The following is a 13,171-nucleotide window of genomic DNA, read 5'->3' as shown; positions in this document are numbered from 1 at the left end:
AATAATAAATAGGCTGAAAGACACAACTAATCTCTTCAAAAGTGCTAATTTTAATAATAATCTTCTCATATCTAGAACCGCGTTAAAATTTATTTTTGCGTAGATCGAGTGGAGTCAATGACGTTCAACGTTCATGATTCATATCTCATTCGATTCTCCTTGGTATCTTTGGAAGAGGTAACCACTGACCACTCATTCACAATCATTTGTAATGACCCGACTAAAATGGAAAAGTTGTTCTTTAAAATGTTATTTCCCTTCAAATATTATATCTATGTGTATTAAGGGTAATGCTAACTTGTGCCCCAAAAGCACATGTTAAAAAATTCATAAATAATAAATTCGTATTGAAAAAACCAACAATACTATTAATTATAACCTAATATTAAAATCAACACTCAATTTCTAAATAATTTTTGCTATATTTATCTTTTAACTTGTGCTCTCGAAGCACAAGTTAGCATTATCCGTGTATTAAAAGTGTGAACTATAGCGCACATTCCAAAACAACATAATGTAGAAAAAAAAACAAGCATGAATGATGTCATTCCTATTTATAAATAAATAGAACGCCTCAAACAATTAATAGAAAAGAAACATAAACTTTACAAAAATCATTATCCAAGCATTTTTCCAAGCCGCATTTATCACACCTAGGTATAGAGATAATGTGCACCAAACCTATAACTTCTAGATAGAGTCTTATAGAAATACACCATAGTCTGGGAAGATATCATGGGTCAAGAATTGAATAATCAAAATAACCTCATGAATCAGAATCACAAGATATACAACATGATAGACAAAGGCAAACATTGTTTGTCCTGACTTCGCCGAATCAAGTCTGGGGGCTAATGTTCTGGACACATCATAAGGCTAATTATTCATTATTTATTCCAATACAAAACTTTTTTTATTTTTAGTATTTCTAATACTCACTTTGTCCCAAATTTTTAATATCTTCAAATTCACTAACATACAAATCTCTTGATCTCATAGGAGATTAAAAAAGTTTACCAGCTTTTTATTTATTTAAAAGACAAAAATAAGTTAATTTATATTACAAAATCTCTTATATGTAAACTCTTGCGAGTTTAAGTAAATTATAATAAAATTAATAAACTTTTTATTTAACTATCAATTTAAAATTTACAAGTCTAAATTGATTGAGTTTTAAAATGTATAATTTTGGTCAATTTTTAAAAAAATATTTAGTTTAATTATTTATGTCTTTTTAGAAACTATAAATATTTAGTTTAATTATTAAGTTGAATTATTTACCCATATTTAAAAAAAATATTTAGTTTAACTATTTAGTTGAATTATTGATATATTTATAATATTATATAAATATAATATCATACATATATTAATTTAATATGATATAAGTTTTGTACTAGTTTTCTAGTAGTTTTCAAGAGGACTCCATTTTAAAAAAACAAATTTTCTCAAGTTTGACTGATCAAGATAAGATAGTGTGAAATATCTTACATTATTAAAGGATGAAAAAAATGAATGACTCTTATAACTTAAGTGTAATAATTTCACAAGCAACCTTATAAAACCATACATTCATCATCACTTCAACCATATGCTTTTGTGTGAATAATAGAATAGGAAAATGGAAGAGAGAAAGTGTAGTAACATGCATGTTTTAATGGTTCCATATCCAAGCCAAGGTCACATAAACCCAATGCTTCAATTTAGCAAACGTTTAGGCACAAAAGGAGTTAAAGTAACAATGGTTACAACCATTTTCATCTCCAAAACCATGCATCTCAATTCATCATCCTTACCTTCATCTCTTCAATTTGATTTCATATCTGATGGATATGATCAAGGTGGCTTTTATCAAGTCGGTAGCATATCAACCTATCTATCTCAAATGAAAACCATTGGTTCCAAGAATTTGAAGGAACTCATTCAAAGACACAATAGTTCTGATTACCCTATAGATTGTGTGGTTTATGACCCTTTGGTTCAATGGGTTTTGGATGTAGCCAAAGAATTTGGTTTACTAGGAGCTGCTTTTTTCACTCAAATGTGTGCTGTTAATTACATATATTATTATGTTTATCATGGACTTTTGAAGCTTCCAATTTCTTCATTGCCAATTTCTATCCCAGGGCTTCCTTTGCTTGAGCTGAAAGATACACCATCCTTTGTTAATGATCCTGGCTTCTATCCTGCTTACTATGAGTTGGTCATGAATCAGTTTTGTAACATCCATAAAGCAGATATCATCCTTGTCAATTCCTTCTACAAGCTAGAGGAACAGGTAGGTTTTTGGCCCACCTCATCCTCTTTATATATTATATTCATTATAAACAAAGTATGATAAAACACGGACACCAGAAACAATCATGACATTGACACGTCGACACCAGTAATAATTTGAAAAAATAAATTAATTAAACGTAATCAGAAGTATCAGTGTCTCTGACACGGATACATATTTTTTCAGAGTTGTGAATGTTACGGTCTCATTATTATTTTTCTCATATGAATGATATATATAGGCTGCGGATTCTATGTCAAAGGTATGTCCAATATTGACAATTGGGCCAGCAGTTCCATCTTTTTACTTGGACAAAGGAGTACCAAATGACAAAGACAATGATTTGAATCTCTTTGAATTTGATTCATCAGCCATTGATTGGTTGAAATCAAAGGCTGCAAGGTCAGTTATTTATGTATCATTTGGTAGCATGGTGTGTTTTAGCATAGAACAAATGAAGGAAATAGCATTAGGATTATTAGCGAGTGGTTCAAATTTCTTTTGGGTGATTCCTAATATAGAGGAAAAGAATATTTCAAAAGAGTTGGTTGAGGAAATTGCTTCAAGTGGAAAAGGGTTGGTAAAGAATTGGATACCACAATTGGAAGTGTTGTCAAATGAAGCTATTGGTTGTTTTTTAACACATTGTGGCTGGAATTCAACTCTTGAAGCATTGTGTTTGGGAGTGCCTATGATTGGAATTCCACAATGGACTGATCAGCCTTTGAATGCTAAATATGTTGAAGATGTGTGGAAAGTGGGAATTAGGGTTGTGGTGAATGAAAATGGGATTGTGACAAAGGAAGAGATTGGGAGATGCATTAGAGAAGTGTTGGAAAATAATGTTGGGAGAGAAATGAGGGTTAATGTTGAGAAATGGAGGGAATTGGCTATAGAAGCAGTGAGTCATGGTGGTACTTCAGATAACAATATCAATGAATTTGTAAACAGGCTGAAGAGATCTTGAACTGATATTTATATTGATTATGAGTTTGTAAATACGTTGAATATGTCCCTACTGGTTTTTCAATTAATGTTGGTTATAGATTCCCTTGAAATTATGAATGTTGGTTTCCTTATGCCATTGGTGTTTCGATTTAGATGAGAGGTGTGTGGGCACATATGCATCAGAAATGTTAGTCCATGGTAATGAGCAATTCTCATGAAAATATTTCTTTTTAAAAAAAAAATAGGAAATTGCTTTTTCCACCCTATAGGCTGCTCCATCACCATAGTAAAATGTCAATAATGTCCTTAAAATTCGAAATTTATTCTTCAAAACCACCCCAAAATGAAAGAATAAAATCCGGACTCGCCCACAGTACGCCACACCCATTCAATCATTCATTTTTTCAGCCATTCGATCACTTATTTAACAATGGTTTAAACATCTTGAATCAGATTTTAACAAATTGATTTTTAAATCAAATAGTCTTTCTTAAATTAAATGTATCAAACACCTTGGATTCAATTGATAAAATAAACAAGCCAGTGGTATTGATCCCGAAGACTTCAAGAATTTCATACATCAAATGAAAATTATTGACTAATATTGTTAAAGCAATTGTTAAGGAGTAAAAAAAACCTCAACTTATTAAACTCTTTTTTTCATTTAATAATTTCTGTTGTTTCCTTTCAAAAGCTCTGCAAAACTACTAAAATGATACATTGTCTGATTAACTATCATGTGTAAATGTGAGTATAATTGTGTCATCAGCTGTCAAAAATTTACAGAGCTTGTGCACACTTCATTTTCATCAGACTGCTACACTTGAACTACTTATTAATAATAATACATGAATACAAAATCAATGAGGAAGATATTTCGAATGGCCTAAAATATATTTTGCGCCACACTTTTTGTAGCATGAAATAACAAATATGATGTATCCGGAAGTCAAGTGAGGGGGAATCATGGTCTCTCATCTTCAGCTGTATGACCATCTTCTCTCCAACTGCCCAATTTAACAATGTCCTCTACTAGTATTTTACCATCTATATATAGCAACAAAAGAAGTAATTACTAGTTAGTAATTACTGTATTAAAGAACTAATCTTCGTAGAGAATAAATAGTGTTAGTTAATATTAGTGAGGTTCTGTTCAGACATCTATTGCTTAAAAGGTGAAATTCCATGAGAGTTTCATGGACATTTAATTTGTGTGAATGAAGAACACGCCTTTTCTTTAAATAAACATCACAGAAACAAAATATAGAACTATTAAGACTTTAAAAATGATGATACTGGCTTTGAGAGAGAGAGAAGATACAGACCTTTATCTTTGGAAAGATTGCTGACAAGTTCTTGGATGCCCTCTTTACCCAATGTATCCTTCAAGTACATTGCCGCCGATGCTACTTCCTCAGGAGTAACTTTTCCATCATAATCTCTGCATAAATAGCCAAACTCTCAATCATATTGCAAAGTAATTCATTATAAATGTAAATTGTTTGTACAAGACTTTAATAAGTGTGTTATACAAGAAGAAAAGATTACACAATGATCCAATTTATCATGTGAAATTAAATGTCACTCCATGAAATCCCCAACTAAGTATAACTAAGCGTGTAAAATTAATTCTTCCCGTTTGGATTTGTGATCAGTGCCACAACTTGGAAATGTGTTCAAAAACTATGATCCCTCTGCCATCAGACTCCGGCCCCTTACAATCAAAATGGATTTGAAATATACAACAACCAAGCCTTGTCCCACTGAGTGGGGGTCAGCTAAATCAAATTTGAATTAAAATATGTTAAAATTTTGTAAATCAGTGAACTAAACTATAATTCATGTTTTAGTAGATGATAAAGCACAACAAAACAAAACAGTGCCGCCGGCTGTGAAATTTATAGACTCTTGAGGAAAGCCATAAGGAAAGAGCCCTAGTTGGTGGTTAAGTGAATAACAGCAGGATGAGTCTTTGCCTTTTCACATTCCAATCCTCGACAACTCCTACTCTTCTCAACCATTATTGACCAGAGACTCATCCCTAAATCCCAGTTTTTGGGTCAAATAGCGGTCATCCCGCACCATGTAAACCAATTTTGAAGTCCGTCACTCTGCTCATAAATCCGGCTTGATATCAGAGCAGAACATCTAAGCTTCGAGTGACAATCATTGTTTGACTCGCATAACTGAATTTACGCAAAAGCATCATAAAAAGACATTTTACTATAAAGAGATTTAATAGGGTAAGCCAGTAACGATAAAACTGTGGCCGGTAAAGAGCACAAGGTCAAAGAGCCTTGGTTCAAGTGGCATCAAATCCCTTGAAAGAAAACTTGATCCCATAAACCACTTTGGTGGCCTCATACAAAATTAAAGACCAAGGTCGAAGAGCAAGTACAAACCTATCCAGCAGCCTCCATCTGTCACCGATTTTGGCATCCACATCATCTATTTCCTTTTCAAGATTTTGGAGCATAGCATCAACCTGACAGGATTTCAAATAATTATAAATTCATCAATGAAAAATCGGTTCTTGCTTTTCTCAAAGTCTTGATAAATAACATGGTTCTTACTCTTTCTATGAGTGAGGATGACACTTTATCCCCTTCATCATCTGACTCATCAGCATGCTCATGTGCAGCTTTATATGCCTTAAAGGCATCTTTTTCACCATTTGAACCCTCCTTTTCTACTATGCTGTTATAGAGTTCTATCTGTAGGCATACATAACAGTCAGATGAGGGTGGCAAATGGACTATTTATAACACAGAATTTGATCAGTTACAACATCATTGCAGTCATGCATAAAAAAAGGCACATTATAGATCATTGGGGCATGTGGCCCACACATGCAATAGACTCACCCTCACTACCTGTTAAAAAGGATATTTTTTTAATAGTGGAGTAGAGAAGGAATTTTTTAATAGTCACAGACGGGTCCTTTCAAGAATGCTTGATCAATTAAATCGGTAGAGCAGGATGTATTTCGGCAGCAGCCTAGTAAGCACACTAACCCACGGCAATTAGAGCATTTGCATCCTCGGTGGGTTCACAGAGTATCCCCCACCAGCATAGGTCATTTGAAACTGTTATAGGATTAATATCTGCTCAGGGCTTAGGTATTATATTGAAGTTTTTAACCTCTTCTCAAGAGTATGTTAGTGGAGGTCAAATTGAAATCCTCCCCCAAAAGCTCAATATTGTTTAACCAACTAAGCCGCACCCATTGAGTAAGCCTAAGGGAAGCCTTGGCACAACTGTTGAAGTTGCTACCATGTGATAGAATTAGTCTCTTGCAAATGCTAAGTAGGTCTACATACTATAATTGTGTCAAAAGCTCAATATTGTTTAACCAACTAAAGCGTACCCATTGAGTAACCGAATGGAAGCCTTGGTACAACTGTTAAAATTGCTACCATGCGATGTGATAGAATTACTCTCTTGCAGATGCTAAGGCTACCTACTATAGATTTGTAATGGGTCCAACTTTCCCCTAGTCCTCGCTACAGAGGAAGCTCAATAGCCACAGGTTGCCCTTCTAAAAATTGGGTACCGACAATATCAAATATATGCAATTGTGTAAGAAACACCAAGTAGGTTTAATTAATTTATATTATTGCATTTTGATTTGTAAATGATATTTGAACATTTATATTTTATATGTGCAATGTCTTTGACCCTAACCCCACTACCAAAGATGTTGAGGTAGGCTGATAACCCCAGTGCAAGATATAACGCATCAATAGAGTCTTATGGAAAATAAATTTTACAATTTAAAAATTTTGCTAAGGTCATATTCTATAAAATGTTATTAGATGTTTGAGACTTGCACTTGGTGTCACTGAATCTTGACACCATACGCTTTTGTGTGCGTCTAGATATACTGACCTAGGGAAAATCTTGGCATTCTTGATTATTATTGAATAACTTTTTTTGATGATTTTTTTAACTACCCATTTGTTTATAAATGATAAATTTAAAATTCAAATCCATTGGATGGAAATTTTTCATGAAGTAGATCAAGTGTACAAAATTACACCCGTAAGTCATAAACAAATGGATATTTCATTGCACCACATATTGGCAAAAAATAAGTATACTAATATTGGATTGCATGCCTTTGAAAGTCAAAATAATAAGAATTTAAGTACATATCGCCATCAGGATAATATTAAATGATTTGACATTTAGATTGGGTTGATTTCACATTTTACAAAAAAAAAGAAAATAAAATCAGTTACGTGATATAACTATGTACTCATACCTAGTCTAAATGAATTTTACTCTAAACATGTGTTTGGTATTTTAAAATATCACGGTAGAACCGCACGTTATAATGAAGCTAACTTTTGGAGCTTCGGGAAATTGCGGCGGAAAGGCCTCAAAACGCGAGGTAGCGGTCTGCTACCGTGTTACCAAACACACATTAAATGTATAATCTTGGACTTTCCACATTGATTTGTGATATGATCAATATGGTGGTTATAAGGGACGGAAGACCTCACCCCCATGAGCTAGGTTTAGGATTGACTTAATTTCAAGCTCAAATTTTTAGATGATATCAAAGCCTGTCTAGATTCGTTGTTGGGCCACTAGTGGATGTCTAGTCCTACAAATTTCACAGTTCAAGTGTCTAGTCTTGAACATGAAAAGGGTGTGTTGGAGATCCATATTGACTAGTGATATGGCTGAGATATTGATATAAGTGGGGATAAATCATTATCGCATGTGCTAGCTCTTGCGGTTGGGTAAAGCTCAAGCCAAATTCTACTATAAACATTAAAAAGAAAATGAAATAGGATGTCGGCCAACTTTAAAAATCAAATACGATAACTTTTAATATAAGAAATTATAAATGTACCCTGTAACGTAACAGAGAAAAACATCAACTGATTTAGAGGTAACTATTCAAAATCGTGCAGAAACTTAACCTATTAAATGCAATATATAGAAGACTTAAAAGCAAATGACGGAGTATTAAAAGTTTCAAATTACCTCTTTATTAACTAGCCTCAGAAAATCTTCACGCTCTGTACTTACAGACTGCCATCACAATAAATGGCATTAGCATGCATTGAAGTAATTCATCAATTGTAGCAATCGAGAGTTCCAAACATTAAACTCTCACCGATGCAGAAGATAAAACAGCTAATGCACGGCTAATTTCACACAACTGCTCTTTGTTTTCCACTGCTCTGTTTCTAGCGAGTTGATGTGCTTCTTTTGCCGTTGAAATATTCATCTCGTTCAAGGCCTTATCTTCTTGACTAGAATCGGTATCAACTCTTGCTGGCTCCACCCCTTCTTTTTCTTCCTCCTCCTGCATTTTAATTATAATACTATATTATTTATCACCGTGTTTGGAGCCGTGAAATCTTGATTCAAAATAAAGTTGCCAGCTTTTAATTACTAATCAATATGAAGCCTTTAAACCCTAGAAAATGATCTTTGTGGTGAACTCTACGTATCAATACCTGAAACTTCTATTCTTTTACCTTCGTATTATTAAACTCCAATAGAATTATGCCCATTAAAATATTGAAAAGACTATTTTATAACATAGATTATTTAATGTATTTTATAGGTAATTGTCACATGAATCAAAGGAAATATCAGAAACTGATAACCGAACAACTTTGTCATCCTAATGAAAAAATACAACCTTCAAAAGAGCAATGCAATTCCACGTTTTACCTTAATACGTTCTTCCTGCATTTCAAGGAACTCCAGTTTCCTCCGCCTTTCTGAGACAGAATCCTCAGAAGGTAAAGATGTAACTTGTATAGTATCTACAACCTCATCAGGGAGAGAAGAAATTGTAGCCTGTACAGCTTCTTCTGGTTTCAATTTCCCAGCCACAGTAAATGCCCTATAAAGGTCACCAAGCAAGATTCAAATGCATATCCAGCAGGATCTTTAATTTTTAATTATTTTTTCACAACAAAGGAGCCTCGGCTAAAATTACCTTGAAAGTATCAAAAGAGATGATGGTACAGAGTGATTCAAAGATAAGTCCAACCAATCTCGAAGCTGACAAAAAAGTTAACATATTTTAGAATAGAAATACCACAGAAACATTTGATATTCGTGAAAACTGATGTTGCAAACTCGCACTATCTTCATCCAGATCCAGTACTACAATATAACACAAGTAAGCATAAAATTGTTCACAGCACAAAAACCTGTTGGCGCATTTCTTCAACAGAAAGCAACCCAAGCATGCCTCGCTCTCTACAATCTTCCCGGAGTTCAGCTTCTGAAAGAGAATCTACACCTTCTTCTTGAATCAACTTATCATCCTCCTTAATGCTAACAAAAAGGGGAATTGTTGCATGTAAACACAATCATGTGGTCGCAGAGTAAGTGGTAATTGAAGTAGCTCAAAAGGTTAATAAACTGTTTGGTTGAGTTTTTGCACTTGTAACATAAATCATAGTTATAACACCAGAATGAATGGTGTACCATACTAAAGCAGCTGGATAAGTGTTCTTTAATAAAATAGTAAGAAGGGGAGACTAGCTATATTGATTCTTTCCTAATAGTAACAAAGGATCATTCTTAGCAGAGAACATTCTTAAACTTTTCCAGATTTTATTACAATAAATTTCCATCTCATCTTGCAATCAAAAAGTAAAATAAAAATGTTATAAAAAGCAGTATGAAAAATGCCTTACCTCCGCAAACGTTTCCTTAACATATATCGTAAGTATGCATCAGTGCCAAAAGGGTTGATGCCCATGTACTTGCACATGTTTACTAATCGAGGCCTACATATAATGAAGACGCAGTTGAAAATCACAATACGACCTCACAGCGAATGAAAAAAGCATATTGAAGTGAAACAGAGTTAAGAGACTGACCTGTTTATATTATCTAGAGTAAGCTCGTCATTAAACAACTTAGCAAAGCCCAGAATTTCGTCATTAGAGACACTTGAACCCCTTCTAATCTGCAAAAGGAAAAGAAAGGGTACATATATGACAATATAACAAAAGACATTTGGGAAAAAAGACTGATAAAGGATCTGTTAAGATGAATATTTAACCATGTTTAAAAAGCCATCAAGATCTTCAGCTGTTTTCTTTAGTTCTCCACTACGAGAGTTTTGAACTTCTTTTGCCATTTCTTTGACTGTATCTTGGAGAAACCTTGCATACTCTATTCTTGCCTTGAGTCTCCTTTTCAATGCTTCCTACACATTTGAACAACTAAGTCACACAAACACCCAACAATGGACTATCAAAATCCCGCGCATTCATCACAGCCACAAATTAATAATACAAATACATTTTTTATATATACGGGTTAGTATCAATATTATTGATGGTCGCGTTAGAAAACAAAAGTTTCCAATAAAGGTAATCACTGTGCATGACCCATGACTGCCAGAAAACAGCATATATATTAGCATATATTCATCTGCAATTAGCAACCAAAGATGCATATTAGTGACAAAAAGGAAATTATGCCAACATTGATCTTCAGGAGCTGTCCTCTACATAGGGCCGCCAGAACTGGCTTGCACGTGCCTTGCAGTGGCTTAGTTATACTATTATTTTTCCTTTGGTAACAGACATAATGATTCAAAAATTCTTGAATGGCACAAAATTTTCAACAAGAGATGAGAGAACAATTGTCATGTAAACATATGTACGCTCAGTTTATCATGAGCAAACATAATACGCAGAGAGAATGGATGAAGAGCATAAACATTCTTAGCAATTACCTGCTCTTTCATCTTGTCCTGAAATGTTGATGGTAACATGTTGGGGAACACCTTAAGAAACACTGGCAAGAGGAATTCCATAAAGGGGACAATAATGAAAACAGCAACAGGAACTAGCCTGAAGATATCTGCTGTAGTCCGTGTCAGTTGCTGTCTCTCCCTTCTAGAGAGATTCTTTCCATTAGCAAGCTTCAACAACAACCTTAAACTGATTCTCACATCAGCCCACAGCAGTTTGCAACCCAACCAGTAATGCTGCAACGTTGATATGAACTCCCCTTTCCAGTGAACAAGTTTTTTGGCCCAGTCCTCTCTGCAGGAAACCAAAAGTCAGAATCACCAAGCATAAATCATGATTTCAAATTGCAGCCCACAATATTATAGTTTTCAAAGTATCCACAAACTGAAGCCGTCATCAATCTGCAATCTATAATTCTCAACAACCACAACACAGCCGTAACCACAATTTAAAACCACAAGACATCTGTAATCTATATGATCTCAACATCACTGTAAATGCAATTTAAAATCATAAATCATCACTAATTGCTATAATCTCATTTGTAACTGTGAAATAAAATATCTGCAATATTCATAAGCACAAAATGCATTTTGAAATCAAGGATGTTTGCAATTTTTATAATTGCAAGTGCAATTTATTTATAATCACCAGTGCAATTTAAAACCATATACACTTTCAAAGGAAAGTATGTACGTAATTTTTAATAATCCCAACTGCAATTCTAGTCATCTACCCTTGCAGAAAAAAAAAATAATATTTGTAATTGAGCAATACTTGGCATCATGGAAAAGGAGTGACCAACCTACTCATGGAAGCAACCGCCCTCAACGCTGGACCAATCCCCAAAAACACAGCCCTAACTCGCTGCAAAACACTCTGCACAACTTTCTGCGACTCCTGCGAACGTTTTGCCATAGCAGCTTTCGCTTTCGCAGTGGTCAAACCTTCAACCGCCTGATCACATTCTTCCGGAGAAGCTTCTTTCCGCTTCTTCCCAACCACATCATCACTCTCCGCTTCATCTTTCTTCGCAGCAGCCGCCGACGACGACTGCGACAAAAACCTCACACCTATGGACTCATTCAATCTCAACCTCCTAAAATCACCACGGAAACCCGTGAAATTGAGTAATTCCTCTTTGTACCGTGAAATTTCATTGGTACCGTTCGATTGAGGAGTGTTAGGTTTTGTAGTGAAAGAACGTAACGGAGAGTGAAAAGATGAAATCGAAGCTCCCGAAGCGTTGGAGTATTGATGAATGAAATTGCTTCTTCTTCTTAAAATCGCTCTCGAAGCCATTGTAAAGCTAAACAATCTTCAACAAGAAAAAACACATCTAAGTTACGATTCTAAATTAGATTATAACCTAAAGTATCGATCATATACTAATACGTAATGATTTAGAGAAGATATAAGAAAATAGCGAGGATTGAGAAAATGAAATTGAGAAGATGAAGATTGAGCTTACTAGAAGAAGTTGAGAGGAAGAATGAAGAGAGAAAGAGTGAAGAAGAAACAGCGCCACCAGAAATGGAGATGGAAGAGAGGTTTAAGGAGTTTTTTTTTTTTTTTCTTGTGCAGTGGAAGAGGGGATTGGGTGTTTTTTTACGATTTTGTCCTTGTTAATGACATGTTATTCATTTTTCGCCCTTTGAATAAGAGTCTGCAGGGTGATGTGGATCCTTCTTTTTTGACTTGTTGCTCAAGCCGATTCGGTGTTTCATATACAATCGACCAATCTTTTAAAACTCGAGCAAGTGATAGATTAGATCACTGGGTTACACTTATTGAAACTGGACCACATTCCTTATGCTAGCCCTCTTTTATTATAAAATTCATTTTGCTTTTCAAAAAAAAAAATTAAAAATCATAAAGTAAAAATTTAAAGAGTCATGTTAACTAGTGTCTCACAAACACTTTTTAAATATTTCATATAAAAATAATTTAAATAAATTATTTATTTTAATTTTTAATATATTAAATACAAATAATTTTAATAAAACAAATATTAAATATAAGTATTGTTTATTTTTTTTACTATTAACCCGTGTCCATGGGACACTCGTTATCCTTTCCCAAATTTAAAATATATTTATATTGTATATTTGTCAAGTTATTTATTATTAATATCAAAATTAAAGTAAGTAGTTTTAGGCAAAATTATTATTATTATTAGAGAAAAAGGTTCATACACTGA

At 33.9% G+C, this 13,171-nt stretch overlaps 2 protein-coding genes across 2 annotated transcripts; one reads left to right on the top strand and one right to left on the bottom strand.

Annotated features, from left to right (window-relative positions):
* The first annotated feature begins 1,523 nt into the window (after window positions 1-1,523).
* LOC131603318 (flavonol 7-O-beta-glucosyltransferase UGT74F1-like) lies at window positions 1,524-3,336 on the top strand. Its single transcript, XM_058875616.1, has 2 exons — window positions 1,524-2,278; window positions 2,520-3,336. The coding sequence occupies exons 1-2, from the start codon at window positions 1,622-1,624 to the stop codon at window positions 3,243-3,245; spliced, it is 1,383 nt and encodes a 460-aa protein (XP_058731599.1). The 5' UTR covers window positions 1,524-1,621; the 3' UTR covers window positions 3,246-3,336.
* A 636-nt stretch (window positions 3,337-3,972) lies between these two features.
* LOC131603317 (uncharacterized) lies at window positions 3,973-12,653 on the bottom strand. The gene is made up of 15 exons (XM_058875615.1): window positions 12,443-12,653; window positions 11,777-12,289; window positions 10,953-11,265; window positions 10,272-10,418; window positions 10,087-10,175; window positions 9,901-9,993; window positions 9,409-9,535; window positions 9,192-9,256; window positions 8,921-9,095; window positions 8,355-8,546; window positions 8,222-8,269; window positions 5,800-5,940; window positions 5,629-5,711; window positions 4,552-4,667; window positions 3,973-4,273 (listed from the first exon to the last, which is right to left on the bottom strand). The coding sequence occupies exons 2-15, from the start codon at window positions 12,271-12,273 to the stop codon at window positions 4,191-4,193; spliced, it is 2,169 nt and encodes a 722-aa protein (XP_058731598.1). The 5' UTR covers window positions 12,274-12,289; window positions 12,443-12,653; the 3' UTR covers window positions 3,973-4,190.
* Between the last annotated feature and the right edge of the window lie 518 nt (window positions 12,654-13,171).

Source organism: Vicia villosa, linkage group LG5, assembly GCF_029867415.1.
Source record: "Vicia villosa cultivar HV-30 ecotype Madison, WI linkage group LG5, Vvil1.0, whole genome shotgun sequence".
NCBI classification, from domain to species: domain Eukaryota; kingdom Viridiplantae; phylum Streptophyta; class Magnoliopsida; order Fabales; family Fabaceae; genus Vicia; species Vicia villosa.
Note: the sequence above shows the minus strand (reverse complement) of the source record. Positions and strands in the feature narration are given on the sequence as shown.